This window comes from Hemiscyllium ocellatum (genome assembly GCF_020745735.1).
Source record: "Hemiscyllium ocellatum isolate sHemOce1 chromosome 40 unlocalized genomic scaffold, sHemOce1.pat.X.cur. SUPER_40_unloc_3, whole genome shotgun sequence".
NCBI classification, from domain to species: domain Eukaryota; kingdom Metazoa; phylum Chordata; class Chondrichthyes; order Orectolobiformes; family Hemiscylliidae; genus Hemiscyllium; species Hemiscyllium ocellatum.
The window spans coordinates 305,284-327,558 of NW_026867531.1; the positions used below are offsets into that span (position 1 = coordinate 305,284).

At 44.3% G+C, this 22,275-nt stretch overlaps 1 gene segment (V, D, J or C); it reads right to left on the reverse strand.

The window, feature by feature from the left end:
* LOC132808826 (Ig heavy chain C region-like) overlaps positions 1-22,275 on the reverse strand; it is a 54,620-nt gene that overhangs the window by 24,626 nt on the left and 7,719 nt on the right. Inside the window, 5 exon segments of the C gene segment in view lie at positions 3,152-3,279; positions 6,113-6,442; positions 6,898-7,206; positions 9,177-9,306; positions 9,370-9,488. Of these exon segments, the coding sequence occupies positions 3,152-3,279; positions 6,113-6,442; positions 6,898-7,206; positions 9,177-9,306; positions 9,370-9,488 (1,016 nt within the window).

A 22,275-nucleotide genomic window follows, 5' to 3' on the forward strand; every position in this document is an offset into this window, starting at 1 on the left:
CTTGATCTCATTTATCTATATCTAATATATGATTCATTCTTAATCTGAACCAGAGCCTCAATATCTTTATTCCTCCAGTGTTCCCTCCTCTTACCAGCCTTACCTTCACACTAACTGGGACATCACGCCTCCGAACTCTCGTTATCTCACTTCTGAAAGCTTCATTCTTGCCGGCCGTCCCTTGAGCTGCAAACAGTCTACTCCAATCAACTCTTGAAAGATTTTGTCTCATACTATCAAAATTTGCCCTAGTTCAATTAAGAACTTTAACTTATATATAATGCCAATCCTTTCCATAGATATTTTAAACTAATCGAATTATGACCCCGGCCCCAAAAAGCTCCCCTACTAACCATTCAGTCACTTGCCCTGCCTTATATCACAAGAGTAGGTCAGGTTTGCTCCTTCTGTGATAGTTACATCTGTATATTAATGAAGAAAATTGACTTTAGCACTTACCAAATTCCTCACCATCCAAGCTCTTAAGACCATGGCTGTCCCACTTTATGTTTGGAAGGTTAAAATTTGCGATTATTACAATCCTATTATTCTTACGTATAAATAAGATCTCTCCACATATTTTTTACTCAATTTCACTCTGACTACTGGGGGGATTATTACAATTGCATCAAAGTAATCATGCCCTTCTTATTAATGAGTTCCATCCACATAGCTTCACTGGACCATCCCTCAGAAATACCTTGTGGTAGAACAGCAGTAGTTTCACCACAAGAAAAATTGACTCCAATCTCCTTCTAGCTCTTCCTACTTCTGCCGTACCTTTGATGGTGGGAGGGGCTTTGAACATAAATGATTCAATTTACTGGTGATGGTTAGTAGCTGAAAATAAAGATACTCTGGGGGACTTGGGTGATGGGAAATAAAAGGTTACATTGTGTGGAAGGAAAATTCTGGATTTAAACAAGAATTTTAAAAAACAAACTCCATTCTGTCTGCCCAGGTCTTCCCTACACGGCTGTACCTCCAGAGTACTTTCCTTTTATTTTGATGTGTTCAAGTTAATCCCGCCCACTGTTTTGTACTTGTCAACCATTTGTTAACGGGTGTTTGCTGTTTCAGAGTGTAGGTTACCTTATTGTGTACGTTCTCAGAGTTCAGTGTTTGGGTCCTTGTTGTTCCAACCTGTGCTTTGGTCTCTAATGCAAAATTACAGCAAAATATTAACAGCAATTTAAGGCAAAATGTTAGGATATTGGAAGAACAGCACAGAGCATCAAGTTTGACAGAGGGGTTGTGGGAAAGGACGTGGAAAGCAGCAGGGTTTCCAGAACTTCTGATCTCTGCCTTCCCTGATCGAAATCAACCTGTGATTGATCATTTTTGAGGATTGTTATTCATTAATATCGGTGTGTCAGATAGATCTCCGTCTCAGGGAGGGGTGACGTGCTCCTTTGTTTTGTGATGAATTCAGAGAACATACAACAGTAAGGGGGTAAACCCAAAGGGGTGAAGGAGCAGAGGATCCTCCGTGTGTATGTGCACAAATCAGGGAATGTACCATGACACGTGGACAGAAGAGCAAATAAACCCTACTTCATCAATAACACCGCAGAGAACAAACACAAAGCTATTATGTTACACTGAAATCAAACAGTCTCTTGTCTCACCTGGAATATTGCATCTCGTTTCAGGTGCCACATTTTTGACAAAATGCGAAGTTATGAGATTGGGTGCGTGACTGATTCACAACACCATTCCCGGGATGATACACCTCACCAACTCTGAGAAATTGAGAATGTTCTCCTCTGCTGATAGTTCCCAGACTCTGTGAACTGTTGCTATGATTGGTTCTCAGTTCCGTCTTGTGTCATATAGATCCCAATGGCTGAATATTTCAGGGACTCATGAGCTCTGACTTGCCTGATCAACATTGACCTCTGATTTATTATTTTTGAGGGTTGCTGTTCAGTAATATCCCTGTATCAGATAGATCCCAGTCTCATTCCCTGGGATTTGACAGGTGTGGTGTGTCAAATAGATCCCAGGAATTCTGCTCCATGAGATTTATGCGTGAGAAAAACTCCAGTTCTGAGAATCCGCCCTTGGATTGTGCACATGTTGCTGTCTGACTACCTGACTGAGCGTTGACATTTTTGGCTGATGAATGTTTCGTTGGGCGTTGTAGGTGGTGATTTATGTATTACTAACCCAGGCTGTCCGGACATTGGGAGTACATGTAGTTTAGACGGTGTAGAGTAAACTTTCAAACTCCTTTGCCTGCCTTTTATAGGCTTCTGGTGGAGCAAAGCTCCTAATTTGTATCATTACGTGACCCGAGGCCGTGACCCTTGGTGCATAAGAGGAAATGTTCTCTAATCATTCTGCCTCTGGAGTGTTCCATCAGGCATATCGTGTGAAAGATGTATTTACATTAGTGGGCGGCATGGCAGCGCAACATTAAACTAAATGACTGGATGAAACACAACCAAACAGAACAAGTGAAAGTACTTGGCTGGGAAAGGAGTAGGATGTGGGAAAATGTATGATTACTGACTGGCCTTGAAGAAAGAATGAAGCAAACTCAAGGTTAGTGCATATTCATTTGAGATTTATTAACCATTTCAGAAAGCATTTCTATCCAAAAAGTTGATGTAAAAGCTAACAGAAGTGAATATAATGGCTGGTTGCCACATTGAGATGAGAACACATGCGCTGTGAGGTGGGAATTTTATGTACATCAGTAACAGTCACAAGAAAGGGAATACAAAGGCTCATCAGAAAGGGGAGGCAACCATTCTGAGTAAGGAACAAATAAAAACAAAACAAATGGGCTTCAAACAACTGGGAAGCTACAAATTCTTCCAACCACAACCATCTCAAAGATATCAAAGTAAAAACGAAAATCCATCAATAATTGTCTCAGTTACACACTGATAAACTGAAGTGATCTCACTGTTAGAGTCAGCAACAGGACAGATTGGAGATTGGGAATTCAGAGACCTTGATAAGCAGATCAGGAAATCAAAGGGGTCCAAAATTCATTCACTTAACCTGGAAAAGAGAGATAAAGCAATGACGCAGATATTTATGATCAGGGACTTTCAGATTTAATGTTTATTAAATGGCACACTTAGAGATTTCACAAAACATATTGGGCTGCTTGGTGTGAGAAAGATGTGATTATTCTCACCTTCACCAGAGTGACGGCAGCGCTGTAGAAAATACTCAGGAAGAACAAGGTGATGAACGTGGAAGCAGTTGTCCAGATGTTGCTGTTATCATCCTCATAGTCTTCAATCCAAGTGCTATCTATTGAATCTATGAATATAAAGCCAAGAGAATGCATTTAGATCGTTTATTGATCCAGATCGATCTATGTGTATCCAAGTCATGTAATTAGAGACCATTACATCTTCATAAAGCAGTCAGGTATTTCTCAAGTGTGACTCTTATCTGTATCCATCAGTGCATTATTGACTCTCAGCAAGAAATTACAAATACGAACTGCACATGTTCTTTCTTCATTGTCCATGTCAGAACGTTTGAAATTATTTTTCTTTTAATCTATTATTTCAGGATACTATTATTTGAGGAACACTTATTACGAATGAATATTTTAATTATATCATTATATTTTAAATATAGGCTGTGACAGCACTTTAGTTGAAAATTGTGGCCATCACTGAATAAAAGTTCAAATGTGATTCTCACCTTTATGTATTGGTGACCAATTGCTTGGCAAATCGTGAATATAAGTGACATCACAGTCAGGACATTGCTTCATCTTTTTGTTTGTAGGATCTGTCTATTTAGGAATAAGTTTTTGTACATGTGTCCCTTAATTTATTTGACCTACTGCTTGGTGTGTTTGGTTTCCCTTTAATGTTTGTGTATGTGGTTATGAGAGTCTCTTACTTCACTCTTGCCCATGTTGGAGTCTGTGCATGAATAAACATAGTCCTGTTCCTTTACTGCTGGTGTGCTCATGTGTTTGTGCACCGAAATTTTGGTCTGTTCACACTGTGTAAGCATCATCATGCTAATATGCCATTTTGTTGCTGCCTATGCTTATCTTGTAATGTCTTTGTGAGTGTTCACTTTTCATTAGTGCTATCTAAAATGTGTGCTTATGTGTCTGTTTCAGGTCCTACCTAAACGAGGTTATATTCATGTTGATGCTTAATACATTTTAGCATGCAATGTTATGTTTTGATGGGTGTTTATATTTATATGACGATGTTTGCTTGTGTGGCAATCTTTCCCAAACCATCTCCTGAGAAGCTTGTTTGTGTTACTGTGTGTGGATGCTTGCTGATGCTTGTGCCCATTCTCCTTATTTAATAAACGCCCCTCTATTTGTTGATCTATGCACTTGTGTGTCTGCATGTGAGACTCTGAATTTGTGTGTACGTGTGACATTGTATACATGCTGATCAATGTGGTTTAAAAATAACTAATTAAGCTGCCTCTGTCATCGTATGTTTGTGATTCTGAAAATGGGAAAATAATGATATTAATATTTATCTCTGTGCACTTACATGCCTGTATGAGTTGACATGGAGGAGGACATTTTTCGGAATTTGTATCTGTGTGTTCATGCGTGTATGTCTGTACGCAAAGTGCTGTATGAATGTCTATGTATTCATGCCCATTTGTGTGTTACCGTGTGTCTATATTTCTCATGGTTATGTGTGAGTACCCCTGTTCATTTGTGCAAATAATTTTCTTTCGGTGTATGTGAGTTTTTGTATGAGCTTAGGTGAGTGTTCAAGTACCACTTGCATGTGTGGCTCTGTGCGAGTATGCGTGTGTGACATCTTATCTATATGCACATTTGAGTGTGCACATCAATATGTGTCTTGAGGTGAGAGCCCATATATGTGTCATTACATGTGTATTTGCGATCATCTCTCTGTATCTGTTCTTATACCAGACTGCAATTTTTATTATTCTATTTTATTGTTCTAATTTTAATGGATTGCCCATAATTAGATTTGACCTTGGTGTTGTAGGAAACATTTCCCATCGTCGTGGAGAGATAAGCATTTTATGAGCAACTCTTCTGTTGCAGTGATAGAATTGCTGTCTCTGAGAGAAAAGGCGTGAGTTCAAATCCCCACTGCCCCAGAGATAACATTTCTGAATATGTTGATTAGAAAATGTCTACTTGTGTTCTGTGTGTGAAACAAAATGATATCAGGTATTCGAATACCAGAATTGATCCCATGTGCTCCAGAAAACTGAGACACAACGATGGAATTCAAACCGGGATGATGCAAACACCAGTTTTGGATTATGGGAATCAATGTTAATCATTTGTTAACAGAGCCAAGCGTGTCCAACATGTTTCAAAGGTATTATTTTGCATGGAAATGTTCAATCTTTGGACAGTAAGCAAGAAGCTGACTGTTCCTGTTAGTAACGGGGTTACATTACAGAGGACATCGACAATGAAAACTCTGCACAGGGAGCAAGAGGGCAGACCATTCATCGTTCCCCTCCCCTCTGCTCCACGACAACTTATCTGTCGATTCTCTTTGGTGTGAAAGTGAAGATACTTTCTGTCAACTCATGCGCTGGCGCAAGATCCCTGGCAGTCCCCCAGAAACAAAGGTTACATTCAAACTGTTCTGCACTCTTTACGATTGGTATGTTCCAATCAAATTTAATTTTAAAGTGTCTTAAATTTACATTTCCAATTGGTGCAATGTGGCAGTTGAAAACTGACATGAATTTTGTAAGAATGTCCAATGGGGGGAATCAAGAACACCAAGTTCAAACCTCGTGCTCTACCCTCGACATAAAATGGACAGTATCAGATTTTGTCACAGAGGGATATTGGATGGATAAGGTACTTGGTGGAATCCTGCAATGAGTGAGCTTTACTCTGTCTCTGGCCCAGGGTGTATCTGAGCAGAGAACATTAACTGCACAAGACACTTGTCCTAGACCTGTTAATAACCCACTTTAACTACACCGATGCAGTGTAAGTCAGAGTGAGAAACAACTAATTCAGTATTTACCTCACAACTGGAGGGAAAAGAAACTTTATTACTTCTGTTGAATTATTAAATGCAACTTTGAGATTTTTATTGACATGAATTAACAGTGTCCATCAGTGCAAGTGAAATGTTTACGAAACTCGGTTTACCGCTGGATTTATCGACTGTTCTGTTGATGATCTTCAATGGAATCGCTTCATGTCCCACCACACAGGAGTAAGAAGCACCGCTGGCCCACTCCTCCGCTGTAATGGATAACAGGCTGTAGATGAAGAAGGAAGTATTGTCACTCTCCGCCATCACCTCGGTGTTCTTGTAGTTACTGGGATTCACCGGCTTGTCATTGTTTGTCCACTTGACGAAGATCTCTCGGGGGGAGAAACCTCTCACTAAACAGGTGAGGGAGAGAAACCTCTGAGCGGAGATTTCTTCTGTTGGTGGCAGGAGGACCGACACTGATGGCTCCAGCGGATTAATCACTGCAGAATATTTGAGACAAATATAAATCAACCAAAAACATCCTGAACCAATATCACAATTACACTAAATATTAAAATATGCCATTTTAAATTTGGGATTTATTCACTTTCCTTTTCTAAAGGAGCAGTATGGTACACATTCTGTTCAGTAAAAAAAGTCAAGTTTAATGTGAAAGTTGCCTCCATGTTTCCAGCCCACAACAAGGGCATTCTGTCCAACTGTCATTGCTGATGGTGACATCACAACCCAGGTTTCTTCCCACCTTATCTGACTTAATCAGAATACAATATCCTTTGGTCCATCTTTTTCTTAATCAGCTACTTAGTTATCCTGCCTTCAGATGCATCATTAATGCACCCAACGGTGTTTGTTCATTACCAATCAAAGCCTGCCATTGATGTAACTGGATCTGGATTCCACATGGGATGCTTTGTGTTTTAATCTCACCGCTCACCTTTCTCCTTGTGGATGGAGTCTCTCAGCGGAGTCGGTAGATTCTGATGGTACACCACACATTCAAAAGTAACGCCACTCAGCCAGGCTTCAGTAGAAATGTCTAATTTGCTGATCACGCTGTCGGGATTCTGTCCAGGCTGGTCAGCAATCTCTGATTTCAGAGGCTTCTTTTCTTGTTTCCAGGTCACGTTGACTCCAGAAGGAAGATTGGACACAACGCAGGTTAACGTCACCGTCGCCTCCAGTAAGACTTGTTCTACTGGCGGTGGGAGGATTTTAACGGTGTTAGGGTGGCACTCGGTATCTTCTATGAAACAAAAATCAAAGTCAATGAAAAATGCCCCTTTATGATACAAACACCCAATCTTCAGATTACTTCTTCACAGGGTGAAGACACCACCTTCAAAATGGCAACTCCAACCATTGCTGAAACAATGCTTACTATTGTTGATATATTTTGATTTGTGAAAGCATTTGTGATTACCTATGACATAGCCTGTGTCATTATTCCTAAAGAACACTGGCTTTGTAACAAGTGACACCTGTGAAAAAAGTAAAATCATCGAAGATACCATTATGTAACCCATGGAATTACCTTTCTTTCAGAGTTTGTCTCTCACTTAAGACCATCTATTGATACTTTTGACAAGAGTAATCTGAATATAATGAGTTCAATTCCATGTTCGTAACCCTTAGGTGCAAGTGCTGCTGGTCACGCTGACTGCCAAATCACATCCCAAATTTCGGACAAATTATAATAAATAATAATTATTCTCTTTGCAGAGTTCTAAAGTATTACAGGAGCGGTGAATATCCATGGAAATTCTGTTCATTATATTTAACGTGATCAAAAATACTTTGCGTTATTGGTGTGATGTCATTCTCTAATTTATGTCATTGTTCCTCGTGGGCTGAGTTTGGAGTAGATCTGAAAACAAGACACTGAGTACAGCATTGGATATCGAGAAGGACACCCATCTCCTTAAGTCGTTCCCTCCATTCAGTTCGTTCATGACTGGTCTGTGCTTTCACTTTATTTACCAAACTGCATTTTTAAAATTTCTTCATAGAGCAGGGGAGAAAAAAAACAAACAAAAGCATCTTAAATTAATCTACAAACGTGATGGAAATGTACACTAATTTTATAGACATCCACTACCCACTGTGTAAACATCACCACCCCAAACCAGGCTAAATCAGCCTGTCTCGAGTTCCTCGTTCATTCATCCCTATTGTAGCATTCTTACCAGAATTTATTCTCCTCCCTCATCCACTACTTACAGAGAGCATCTTAAAGAAGCTCAGTGAGACCACGTTTATCCCAGTTCATCAAATGTGATACCCACTTGGTCTGTGGTCTGATCCCATAAATGAAGTTAAAGAGCTCAGTACCAGATAAAAATCGATGTCGTACAATGTCCAAGGCCAACAGGTCATTCCTGATCAGGGAATGAAGCATTGAACGCATTCTGATTTATTTTCAAGTAAGGGTCACTGCATATTTTAACCACATCATTTTGAGACCACAACATCATAAGATAGAGGATCAGAATAAGGCTGTTCGGCCAATCCAGAGTTTAGATCAGAATGATGCTGGAAAAGCACAGCAGGTCAGGCAGCATCCGACGAGCAGGAAAACCGACGTTTCGGGCTAAAGCCATTCTACTGTCTTCTCCCCACACTAAACAAGAGCCGAACTATCTCTGGCTTGAATATACACAATGGCCTGGTCTCCACAGCCCTCTGCAGCAACAAGTTCCACAGATTCATCACCCTCTGGCTGAAGAAATTCCTCCCCATCTCAGTTCTAAACGGTGCCCCTTTGACCCTGAGACTGTGTCCTTGGGTCCTAGTCTCGCCGACCAGTCAAAACATCTATTCCACGTTCACTCGACCTCAGTCTCTCAGTATTTTTTATGTTTCAATTAGATATCTCTCCAATATCCCCCCTCCACCCCCAAACTTATCCTTGAAGCCACTACCAGGCAAGGATTCAGCACTCTGAATGCCTCTCCCAGCATGGTCAGGCAACAAACTATTTAACAAAGCTCACTGTCTATATATCTATCTTCAACAGAGAGGAAACATGCTTTTCTGACTTGCCAAAATGTTGAATTATGAGCAATGCTAATGTAACACTCAAACTGAAATGAGATACTTGACATGTTGGGAAACGAGGAGCTGTACCTTGCTGTTTACTACGCCTGATAAATTAGTGTGTTTGATTCACATCAGAGTTCAGAGTGATTTGTAGCTCTCTCAGTATGTGTCTCTTACCCTGGAGTGCGGTGATGTTTTTACTTTGAACGTTGTCTTCATGAGTGACCTGGCAGGTATAGACTGCGCTGTTGTACCATTCACCATAAGGGACCATCAGCCGACTCGTCACCGAGAAGTTCCTGTTCGCCTCACACACGGGAGACGTGAAGAAGCCAGAATCCAAGAGTCAGCCATTTTTCAACCAACTCACGGAGATTGACTTTGGATGGAAATCGATGATTGAACAGACAATGGTTGCAAACTTGCTGCTTGCGATTTCTTCACTGGAGCTCACAGTTAGGAGAAGAGTTGGTGGGAGAGGACCTGGACCTTTAGGAAACACATCGCATAAATTATCTGATGAATTTCATAACAAATACAATCAGTTCTCATATATCAAGGTTTCTTGTGGTTAATGGATACAAGAATCATAATTGTGCAGAGTGCTGGAGAAGCTGGGATACACACAGAAAGATCAGCAGGACAATGTGAAAGGCTAAAATTATAGGACACAGCAAGGGAGTTAAGGAGGCATAGAAACGATAGGCCGGTAACATCAGAAGGGAGATAGCAACGTTGGATGGTATTCGTTTTCATGACAGAGTCTGATGAACAAGGCAGATGAAATACCGCCATAAATGAGGAAATGATGCGGTTGCTATCACGGAGACATATTGAGAGCCGGGCAGGAGTGGCTATTCAATTTTCCAGGATTTAGTTCCTTCAGGCGAGACAGGGAAAGATGGAAAAGGATAGCGGCGGGGGTTTGCGGCACAAAATGTTGCTTCTGTCGCAATTCTGACAAGAGTATTTTAGGCTGTAAAGAGAAATGAAATCATGGATATCTCCTCGAACAAAGGCAAATGGACAGTACTTCAAAACCAAAATACAGCAAACATCACTACTGGGAGAGCACAATAGACCTTACTATAGGTCCAAAAGACCAAGGGCAAAGACATGGGCAAATTTCAGAGAGATGTTAATTAAATAGGGGAATGAGAAAAGAGGTTTTTAACTTCCTCAGCATAGACTTGGATATTCATTGTGTCAAAAGTTGAGAGGTAGCACAATTCTGAAAATGCCCCCAGGAGAATATTTTAACAAAGTATGTGTTAATACAGAGAATTTTAATCCAGACCTTGCAAGAAAGGGGTGAACCTGGACTTAACTTTTGTAAATGAAGTCGACCCAGTGGGTCATCAATGGTGGTGCACTTTGCAGACAGTGATTGTAAATCAGTTGGATTTCAGATTGTACTGCAAAGGAATAGAAATTGGCCCAAAGTTCTGAAAAGGGGAAGGACAATTTTAGTAAGAACAGGTAATGACTTAACCAGAGTGGACTGGAAGCTGACACTTATTGGTAAATCTGAGTCAGAGCAGTGTGACACATTTAAGGAAGAGATAGGAAAATCACAGGGAGGACATTTCCCAGGAAGCCACTGAATAGGACCAAGAATGTAGCGGGCTCTGGACACCAAAGGGCATGGAGGGTGAGATAAAGAGAAACAAGGGAGGCTTCCGGTCTATACTGAAATCTCAGAACAATAGAAATTAGTATGGAGTACAGAACGTGCAAGGGGAAAGGAATTAGAAGAGCAAAAGGGACCATGAGAAAATAATAACAGTCAAAATAAAGGAAAATATTTTTAAAAGTTACAGGCTCATTCATAATAAAAGAATTATTCGGGAAACAGTAATGCCCATTAAGTGTTATTATTGGAGTGGAGTCGGAGGATTAGGTTGTGGTCAAAACGAATGTCTTGTGTCAGTGTTCACTAGTAAGACGGACAATGTGGGGACAGAAATCATGGAGGGGTGTTGTGATGTACTTTCAGAAATTAGGACACATGACGTGATGTTCTGTGTTGTCTTGCTGAATGAAAAGTGGTTATATTTCCAGGGCAGATGAAAAGTATACCAAGCGGTTGAGTGATGCAAAGGATGAAATAGTTGGGTCGCTGACAATAATTTAGAATTACTGTCTGGCCACAGCAGTTGTGCCAAGTGAGTGTAGATCAGCCAACGTTGCACTGTTACGCAGGACAAAGGAAGGGATAAATAATGAAAACACAGATCTGTCAAGCTAGTCTCAGTGGTAGGGAAACTGTTGAAAAGTGAAATTAGTCTTCATTTGGAAGATAAACCAACAATTGTCAGCACGGTTTTATTGAGAGAAAGTCATGTGTAACAATTTGATAGTAGTTTTCAGAGAGATAACTCGATGTACAGATGATAGCAATAATCAGAGCCAATGGGATCCGAGTTAATTTGACAGATTGGATCTCGAACTGGCTGAATAAGCACTCCCTCAGTACTGATCCTCTGACAGTGCAGCACTCCCTCATTGTTGATCCTCCGACAGTGCAGCATTCCCTCAGTACCGAGCCTCTTTTTCCTATTTCTTAGTCTTATGGAAATTTGGAGACATCGGGTTTGCAGATTCTGAGGAAGCATGAGAGAGACACACAAACCAAGCCCTGTCTGAAACTCTCTGCAATAGACTATTCAGAGGCACAGAGTCACAGAGATGCACAGCTTGGAAACAGTCCAACTCATCCATACCAACCAGAAATTCTCATCTCATTTCATTCCATTTGCTAGCACATGGCTGATATCCCTCTAAACCCTTCCTATTCACATACTCTTCCTGATGCCTTTTAAATGTCGGAATTGTACCAGCCCCCATCACTTCCTCTAGCAGCTTGAATAAGTGCTCAAATATTTATACTGTCAATTCAAACTCTAATAAACACCAACCTACGAAAGCCGATCATTGCCATTTTCAGCCCACCCTTTGCTTCTTCATTATGCCGATTTCAACAGAGGTAAAGAAACAGTCTTAGTGACCATCCTTCAGAAATGGGATAGCAAGGATCCAGAGAAAGTATATTCCTGTCATGGTGAAAGGGAAGGCTGGTAGGTATAGGGAATGCTGAATGACGAAAGAAATTGAGGCTTTGGTGAAGCAAAAGAAGGAAGCATATGTCAGGTACAGACAGGATAGATCGAGTGAATCCTTAGAGTATAAAGAAAGTAGGAGTATCCTTAAGAGGGAAATCAGGAGGGCAAAACGGGGACATGAGATAGCTTTGGCAAATAGAATTAAGGAGAATCCAAAGGATTTTTACAAATATATTAAGGACAAAATGGTAACTAGGGAGAGAATAGGGCCCCTCAAAGATCAGCAAGGCAGCCTTTGTGTGGAGCCACAGAAAATGGGAGAGATACTAAATGAATATTTTGCATCAGTATGTACTGTGGAAAAGGATATGGAAGATATAGACTATAGGGAAATAGATGGTGACATCGTGCAAAATGTCCAGATTACAGAGGAGGAAGTACTGGTTGTCTGGAAATGGTTAAAGGTGGATAAATCCCCAGGACCTGATCGGGTGTACCCGAGAACTCTGTGGGAAGCTACAGAAGTGATTGCTGGGCCTCTTGCTGAGATATTTGTATCATCGATAGTCACAGGTGAAGTGCCGGAAGACTGGAGGTTAGCAAATGTGGTGCCACTGTTTAAGAAGGGTGGTGAGGACAAGCCAGGGTACTATAGACCAGTGAGCCTGACCTCGGTGGTGGGCAATTTGTTGGGGGGAGTTCTGAGGGACAGGATATACATATATTTGGAAAGGCAAGGCTTGATTCGGGATAGTCAACATGGCTTTGTGTGTGGGAAATCATGTCTCACAAACTTGATTGAGTTTTTTGATGAAGTAACAAAGAAGATTGATGAGGGCAGAGCAGTAGATGTGATCTATATGGACTTCAGTAAGGTGTTCGACAAGGTTCCCCATGGGAGACTGATTAGCAAGGTTAGATCTCATGGAATACAGGGAGAACTACCCATTTGGATACAGAACTAGCTCAAAGGTAGAAGACAGATGGCGGTGGTGGAGGGTTGTTTTTCAGACTGGAGGCCTGTGACCAGTGGAGTGCCACAAGAATCGGTGCTGGGCCCTCTACTTTTTGTCATTTACATAAATGATTTGGATGCGAGCATAAGAGGTATAGTCAGTAAGTTTGCAGATGACACCAAAATTGGAGGTATCCTGGACAGCGAAGAGGGCACCTCAGATTACAACAGGATCTGGACCAGATGGGCCAATAGGCTGAGAAGTGGCAGATGGAGTTTAATTCAGATAAATGCGAGGTGCTGCATTTTGGGAAAGCAAATCTTAGCAGGACTTATACACTTAATGGTAAGGTCCTAGGGAGTGTTGCTGAACAAAGAGACCTTGGAGTGCAGGTTCATAGCTCCTTGAAAGTGGAGTCGCAGGTAGATAGGATAGTGAAGAAGGCGTTTGGTATACTTTCCTTTATTGGTCAGAGTATTGAGTACAGGAGTTGGGAGGTCATATTGCGGCTGTACAGGACATTGATGAGACCACTGTTGGAATATTGCATGCATTTCTGGTCTCCTTCCTATCGGAAAGATGTTGTGAAACTTGTAAGGTTCAGAATAGATTTACAAGGATGTTGCCAGGGTTGGAGGATCTGAGCTATAGGGAGAGGCTGAACAGGCTAGGGCTGTTTTCCCTGGAGTGTCAGAGGCTGAGGGGTGACCTTATAGAGGTTTACAAAATTATGAGGGGCATGGATAGGATAAATAGGCATTTGTTTTTCCCTGGGGTCAGGGAGTCCAGAACTAGAGGGCATAGGTTTAGGGTGAGAGGGGAAAGATATAAAAGAGACCTAAGCGGCAATTTTTTCACGCAGTGGGTGGTACGTGTATGGAATGAGCTGCCAGGGGATGTCGTGGAGGCTGGTACAATTGCAACATTTAAGAGGCATTTGGATGGATAAATGAATAGGAAGGGTTTGGAGGGATATGGGCCGGGTGCTTGCTGCCCATTGGTCAGAGTGGAGACATCTTACCCATCAAGCTGCGTGAGCCTTTCACACCCCCATGTCTTATTGATGAGGCACAGCGGTAGCACGGAAGGAAAGGAAAGCAAATCCTGCTCTCCATATCTCACTGAGTCTTGGAACATTCTGTCCCATGAGTCAAAGATCTGCCCTGTTCAGTCACATGAAGTCCCAAGGTGGAAACTCATAGAAACCCACATAGATTTCCCCCTGAATTGATACTGCCCTCCACAAGGGGGAATGTGTCCAATCATCCTGGGCCAGGAGGAGGGGATGGTGTGAGTTTCTAACCTGAAGTGACAGTGATGGATTTTATAAACTTGTATTACAGGATACTACAGGTGGACATTCAGATGGTAATCTCAGTAATTGTAATGCCAAACTCTGACAGAATTACTCAATTCGTCAGGACCTGGATATTCACATTGTGTCTGAGTATTGTATTCCAGCTCAATCCCATTTGCTGCATCAAAGTTCTCCTTTGAATCAGCCCATTGTCTCAATAGATCTCCCCAAACCTTCAATGTGTTCTGTAACCCTTGTATAATGAGCTGATGGGTGTAAGGTTTATTATTATAACGTGTAACATTTGTAAACCGCTCTGTCACAGCTCCCCTCAATTTCCTCTGCTCCAAGGAGAACGATCTCAGTTTCCCCAAACCCCTGATTCCCCAATGTCTGTTTGCTCTCTATAAGGTACACATCAGGATTGTGTTGGAACATTCCCCACTTGCCTACATCAGTGCAGCTCCCAACAATATTAAAGAAAGTGACCATCCTCCAGGACAAAGCACTGTGCCTGAGTGGTGTCCCATCCACCACCTTCAGCATTCCCTCTCCCCATCCCCGAGGCACAGTGACATCACTGTGTAAAAGGTAAAGTCAGCATTGTCCTCCCAGACCATAGGGCTGCTCTCTCATTAGGGAGAGATGGCTGGTGGTGGTTTAACCTGAAGGTTAGCACAACCCAGGCAAGGGGAGAGGTTGAGAAGGAGAGTCCATCTATCGTAGACCGATATTCTCCATGTATCTGGCAACAACAATATTATAAAAATGAATAGTGTAAAAAAAAATACAGAACTTGCTCCTAAAATCTCCCATTCTTTGAACCATCCTGGTAAATCTCCTGTGCCCCCCTCTAAGGGACCCTGCCATCCTTCCCAATGTGTGGGCGATCTCTGGTTTGCACAGACCCAGCTGCTCTGTGTTCCTGTGGGTGATGTCATCATCGAGCAACAGTTGCACTAAACCTCACTGCCTGGAAGGGTGGGAGACACAGAAATCCCAACAACATTTCAGATATATTTAGGTGCACGCTTGCGATGCCAAGACAGATAGCGCGATGGACCAAGTATTGGGAAATGGATTAGGATAGTTAGGTGGTAGTTTTCTTTCCTGTCACAGACTCAATGGCCCACAGAGCCTTTTTCTGTGCTGTAAACCTCAAGACACTTAATATAGGAATATGACAGGCCACCTTTGAAACCAGGTCAGAAAAGGTGATATTAGAATAGATGACACATGATTGGTCAATGTGTTTGGGAGGAAAGTGAGATGGAGAGGTTTAGGAGGAATTCTGGAGCTCGGCGCAGGAAACTGAAAGGGCCGTCATTCAGTGAGAAATAAAAATGGGGTATCCTCAAGGCTGGAATCAAAGAAAAGCAGATGTAGCAGAGCTTTGAGAGACTGGAGGGGATTAGAGTTAGGGAGGGTTCTGAGGCTGGAGAGGAATTATTAGAGATAAGGAAGAGTTGTGAGGCTGGATGAGGTGATAGTGATAGGCAGAGATGTGAAGAGGGAGGAATGTAGAGATAGCAAGAATTAGAGTTGTAGTGTTATATAGCACAGAAACAGACTCTGTGGTCCAATCAATCCATGTCAACCATAATTCCAAACTAAGTGAATCTCACCTGCCTCCCCTTGGTCTATATGCATCCAAACATTTCCTATTATGTACCGGTCCAAATGACTTTCTCGTACAATCCCTATGGCATGGAAACTGACCATTTAGAGTCAGAGTCATAGAGATGTACAACATGGGAACAGATCCTTCAGTCCAACCCATCCATGCCGACCAGATATCCCAATCCAATCTAGTCCCACCTGCCAGCACCCAGTCCATATCCCTCCAAACCCTTCCTAATCATATATCCATCCAAATGCCTCTTAAATGTTGCAATTGTACCAGCCTCCACCACATCCTCTGGCAGCTCATTCCATACACGTACCACCCACTGCGTGAAAAAGTTGCCCCTTAGGTCTCTTTTATATCTTTCCCCTCTCACCCTAAACCTGTGCCCTCTAGTTCTGGACTCCCTGACTCCAGGGAAAAAGAAATGCCTATTTATCCTATTCATGTCCCTCATAATTTTGAAAACCTCTATAAGGTCACCCCTCAGCATCCACCGCTCCAGGGAAAACAGCCTCTCGACAATGGTTTCATGGCCATCATTAGAGTTTTCATTCCAGATTTTATTGAATTCAATTGCCACCATTTGCCATGGTGGGATTTAAGTCCAGGTCCCCAGACCATTACCTGGGTCTCCAGGTTGGTTACTACTCCAGTGACAATACCTCATCGGCGATTACCTCCCCTTCTAGTGATGTTAAAAAATGAAAGCTCTCCTTCTATGATTATAATTTGAGGAAATGAACTGAGACATCTCCAAAGACTTCTTCAAAAGGCTAGAGAGCAGAAATCTGTTTGGAGGAAACAAATCATGCTTTTTTGAGATATTTTTTTAAAAATCTTATACTACAGACATGTAATTTCTGAGGCGGGGGAGGGGGGGAGGGGGCGGGGTTACAGTGATAGCTTCGTCCGGAGGCTCACTGAAGATGTTACCTAGTATAGTCACGACATGTCTGATCATGAACCTTCCAGCTCAGCGAGCAAACCTACATCCAGAACCCCAACCTCAGCTACTAATCTTCTCAGAGCTCATTAGGGAGGGTGGTGAGGATGGAGGCAAATCCCAGTAAATAAAACCAAGCAGTGAACTCGCCCAGCTGACTGACTGTGAAGTTATAAACCTCCCTGGAAACCGAGCGGGCAGCAAAGAGAAACAAACAGTGACATTTCACAGCTGCCCTCAGAGAGACCTCACTCTCAAATGACTCAGAGCTGGGGATCAGCTCAGTGGGTTTCAGTCTCTTCAAAGATAAATCTTTGTTTTATTTTCATAAATCTACAATAGTGAGTAAGGTGAGGGCTTTATTTTAATATGTCTTATGGTCTCTTTATTAATTTTTGAAAATATAAAACACAGGTATTAAGTTATTCTAGGGCAGTATTTTGTAGAGCAGTAAGACTGTGCCTTTTTCTGGGTCTGTAAAATGTTAAGTTGCAGAGATAGCCATTCTTTGAGTGATGTGCCCTTCCTGTCAGATGTCTGAGATTAGGGAACATTTCAATGATCCTGATGATGATGTCTGCATGAAGAGTGGTTGCAAATCCTATCGATCGCATAGATCTGTTGGAGCGACAGTTAAAGGCAGTGAGGCACTCACAGGAGCTAGGAAGTGTGATCTGCGATTCAGGCAGAAAACCTGCAGATACAGTCAGGTAGATGGGTTATCTCCAGGAAAGGTAGGAGAGGGAGGCAGGTAGTGCAGGCGTCACCCCTGTCTATCCCACTCTCAAACAAGTATACTGCTTTGGAAAATGTAGGGGGTCACAGACACTCAGAATGCAGCAGTGGCAGCCAAGTTACTGGTACTGAGACGAGCTCTAACGTAATGTGAGGTATATCCAGTTCCACATGATCGATGGTGATAGGGGACTCTCTAGTCAGGGGCACAGACTGCTGTTTCTGCAGCTGACAGTGAGACTTCAGAATGGGGTGGTGCCTCCCTGGTGTCAGGGTCAAGGATGTCTCAGAGAGGGAGCAGAATATTCTCAAAGGGGAGAAAACCCAAAGTGAATGTGAGGAAAGAGCTAAGTCTGAGGCTGGTACGGTTCATACATCAACAGTCAAGGGCAAGGCAGAGAATGAGGTGGGACTGAGCACCTCCATTTACTTCAATGCAACAGGCCCAACAGGTCAGGCAGATGGGCTCAGGATATGATTTGAAATAGCATTGGGATATTATAGCAATTACAGAGACATCACTCAGGGATGGATAGACTAGCAGCTTAATGTTCCAGGGTATAGATGCTATAGCAAGGATAGAAAGGGGGCAACAGAGCAGGGGGAGAAGTGTTTTTGATGAGGGATAACATTACGGCTGGCCTTCAGGAGGGTATTCCTGGGAGTATATCCAGGGGTGAAAATGCATTGCTGGAAAAGGGCAGCAGGTCAGGCAGCATCCAAGGAGCAGGAGATTCGACGTTTTGGGCATAAGCCCTTCTTCAGGAATGAGGAAAGTGTGTCCAGCAGGCTACGATAAAAGGTAGGGGACTGAGAAGTTAGAAATTAGTGATCCCCTTATTGGGATTGTACTACCAATCCCCAGCCCCTCAAATAATCCCCCAGGAGATCACTGTTCTCTGTAAGAATAGAATGGTTGCATACAAGACTTGACCTTTTTTTTCCTTTGTTCACTCACAGGATGAGGGTGTCACTGGCTGGGCCCAGAGGGCAGTCAACAGTCAACCACATTGCTGTGGGTCTGGAGTCACCTGTAGGCCAGACCAGGTAAGGATGGCAGATTCCTTCCCTAAAGGACATGAGTGATCCAGGTGGGCTTTTCCAACAATTGACAGTGGATTCATTGTCATCATTAGATTCTTAATTGCAGATTTTTATTGATTTCACATTCCACTATCTGCAGTGTCTGGATTCAAACCCAGGTCCCCCGATGGTTATCTGGGTCTCTGGATTAACTGGCTGGCGATAATATCACGGGGCCATCACCGCCTCTTCTCTTGGGAAATGAGCCAGGGTGAGTTTCTGAGGTATCAGTGGGTAAAAAGTGAGGTCTGCAGATGCTGGAGATCAGAGCTGAAAATGTGTTGCTGGTTAAAGCGCAGCAGGTCAGGCAGCATCCAAGGAACAGGAAATTCGATGTTTCGGGCACAAGCCTGATTCCTGATGAAGGGCTCTGGCCCGAAACGTCGAATTTCCTGTTCCTTGGATGCTGCCTGACCTGCTGCGCTTTAACCAGCAACACATTTTCAGCTGAGGTATCACTGGGGCAGCACATCAGCACTGAAGATCCCACAGTATTGTGGCTCAGTGGTTAGCACTGCTGCCCACGCACCAGGGACCTGGGTTTGATTCCAGCCTCAGGCGACTGCTTGTGTAAAATTTGCACATTCTCCCAGTGTCTGCATGGGTTTCCTCCCACAATCCAAAGATGTGCAGATTCGCTGCATTACCCATGTTAATTTGCTAAGAGAAAGTGAGGACTGCAGATGCTGGAGGTCAGAGCTGAAAATATGTTGCTGGAAAAGCGCAGCAGGTCAGGTAGCATCCAAGGAACAGGAGAATCGACGTTTCGGGCATGAGCCCTTCTTCAGGAATGAGGAAAGTGTGTCCAGCAGGCTAAGATAAAAGGTAGGGAGGAGGGACTTGGGGGAGGGGTGTTGGAAATGCGATAGGTGGAAGGAGGTCAAGGTGAGGGTGATAGGCCGGAGTGGGAGTGGGGGCGGAGAGGTCAGGAAGAAGATTGCGGGTTAGGAAGGCGGTGCTGAGTTCGAGGGTTGGGACTGAGCCAAGGTGGGGGGAGGGGAAATGAGGAAACACCACGCCTAACCCCACCCCCACGCCGATCTCCGTCCTCGTTCCGATTCCCGCCACCATGCCTAACGCCGCCCCACTCCCAGCTTCAGCCCCACACCAGGTCCTGGCTCCCAGCACTGCCGTGTTTTCACCATCCCTCCAGACCTCCCCCCTCTCTGAGGATGAAAGATCAGTCCTCCGCAGAGGCCTCACCTTCATTCCCCTACGCTCTCGGATTAATGAGTTCAACACGCGGCGAAACATCGAGCAATTCTTCCGCCGCCTTCGCCTTCGCGCCTACTTCTTCAACCAGGATTCTCACCCACCCTCTGACGACCCCTTCTCCCGCCTCCAACACACCCCATCCACCTGGACACCCCGTGCTGGCCTCTTACCCGCCCTCAATAGCCAACTGCCGCCGCGACATTAACCACCTTAACCTCTCCACCCCTCTCACCCACTCCAACCTCTCACCCTCAGAACGTGCAGCCCTCCACTCCCTCCGCTCCAACCCCAACCTCACCATCAAACCGGCAGACAAGGGAGGCACAGTAGTAGTTTGGCACACCAACCTTTACACCGCTGAGGCTAAACGCCAGCTCGCGGACACCTCCTCCTACTGCCCCCTTGACCATGACCCCACCTCCCACTACCAAACCATCATCTCCCAGACCATCCATAACCTCATCACCTCAGGGGATCTCCCATCCACCGCCTCCAACCTCATAGTCCCACAACCCCGCACCACCCGTTTCTACCTCCTGTCCAAAACAAACCTGACTGCCCCGGCCGACCCATTGTCTCAGCCTGCTCCTGTCCCACCGAACTCATCTCTACATATCTCGAAACAATCCTGTTCCCCTTAGTCCAAGAACTCCCCACCTACATTCGGAATACCACCCAAACCCTCCACCTCCTCCATGATTTTTGCTTCCCCGGTCCCCAACGCCTTATCTTCACCATGGACATCCAGTCCCTGTACACCTTCATCCCCCATCATGAAGGACTCAAAGCCCTCTGCTTCTTCCTTTCCCGCCACACCAACCAGTACCCTTCCACTGACACCCTCCTTCGACTGACTGAACTGGTCCTCACCCTGAACAACTTCTCTTTCCAATCCTCCCACTTCCTCCAAACCAAAGGAGTAGCCATGGGCACCCGCATGGACCCCAGCTATGCCTGCCTCTTCGTAGGATATATCTTCCGCAGCTACACTGGCACCATCCCCCACCTTTTCCTCCACTACATCGATGACTGTATCGGCGCTATCTCATGGAGGCAGGTTGAACAGTTCATCCACTTTACCAACACCTTCCACCCCGACTTCAAATTTACCTGGACCATCTCAGACTCCTCCCTCCCCTTCCTAGACCTCTCTATTTCTATCTCGGGCGACCAAATCAACACGGACATTTACTACAAACCAACCGACTCCCACAGCTACCTAGACACACCTCCTCCCACCCTGCCCCCTGTAAAAATGCCATCCCATATTCCCAATTCCTTTGTCTTCACTGCATCTGCTCCCAGGAGGACCACTTCCAATACAACCCAGATGGCCTCCTTCTTTAAAGACCGCAATTTCCCCCCAGACATGATCGATGATGCTCTCCACCACATCGCCTCCACTTCCCACTCCTCCGCCCTTGTGTCCCGCCTCTCCATTCGCCACCAGGATAGAACCCCACTGGTCCTCACCTACCACCCCACCAACCACATCGTATCATTCATCATCATTTCTGCCACTTCCAAACGGACCCCACCACCAGAAATATATTTCTCTCCCTTCCCCTATCAGCGTTTCGAACACTTCACTCCCTCCGTGACTCCCTCGTCAGGTCCGCATCCCCCCACCAACCCAACCTCCTCTCCCGGCACCTTCCCTGGAATCGTGAGAAATGCAAAACTTGTGCCCACACCTCCCCCCTTACTTCCCTCCAAGGCCCCAAAGGATCCTTCCATATCCGCCACAAATTCACCTGCATCTCCATTTACTGCATCCGCTGCACCCGATGTGGCCTCCTCTATATTGGGGAGACAGGCCACCTACTTGCGGAACGTTTCAGAAAACACATCTGGGACACCCGGACCAACCAACCCAACCACCCCGTGGCTCAACACTTCAACTCCCCCTCCAATCCACCAAGGATATGCAGGTCCTTGGACTCCTCCATCACCAGACCATAGCAACACGACGACTGGAGGAAGAGCACTTCACCTTCCGCCTAGGAACCCTCCAACCACAAGGGATGAACTCAGATTTCTCCAGTTTCCTCATTTCCCCTCCCCCCACCTTGTCTCAGTCCCAACCTTCGAACTCAGCACCACCTTCCTAACCTGCAATCTTCTTCCTGACCTCTCCGCCCCCAACCCCACTCCGGCTAATCTCCCTCACCTTGACCTCCTTCAACCTATCACATCTCCAACGCCCCTCCCCCAAGTCCCTCCTCCCTACCTTTTATCTTAGCCTGCTGGACACACTTTCCTCATTCCTGAAGAAGGGCTCATGCCCGAAACATCGATTCTCCCGCTCCTTGGATGCTGCCTGACCTGCTGCACTTTTCCAGCAACACATTTTCAGCC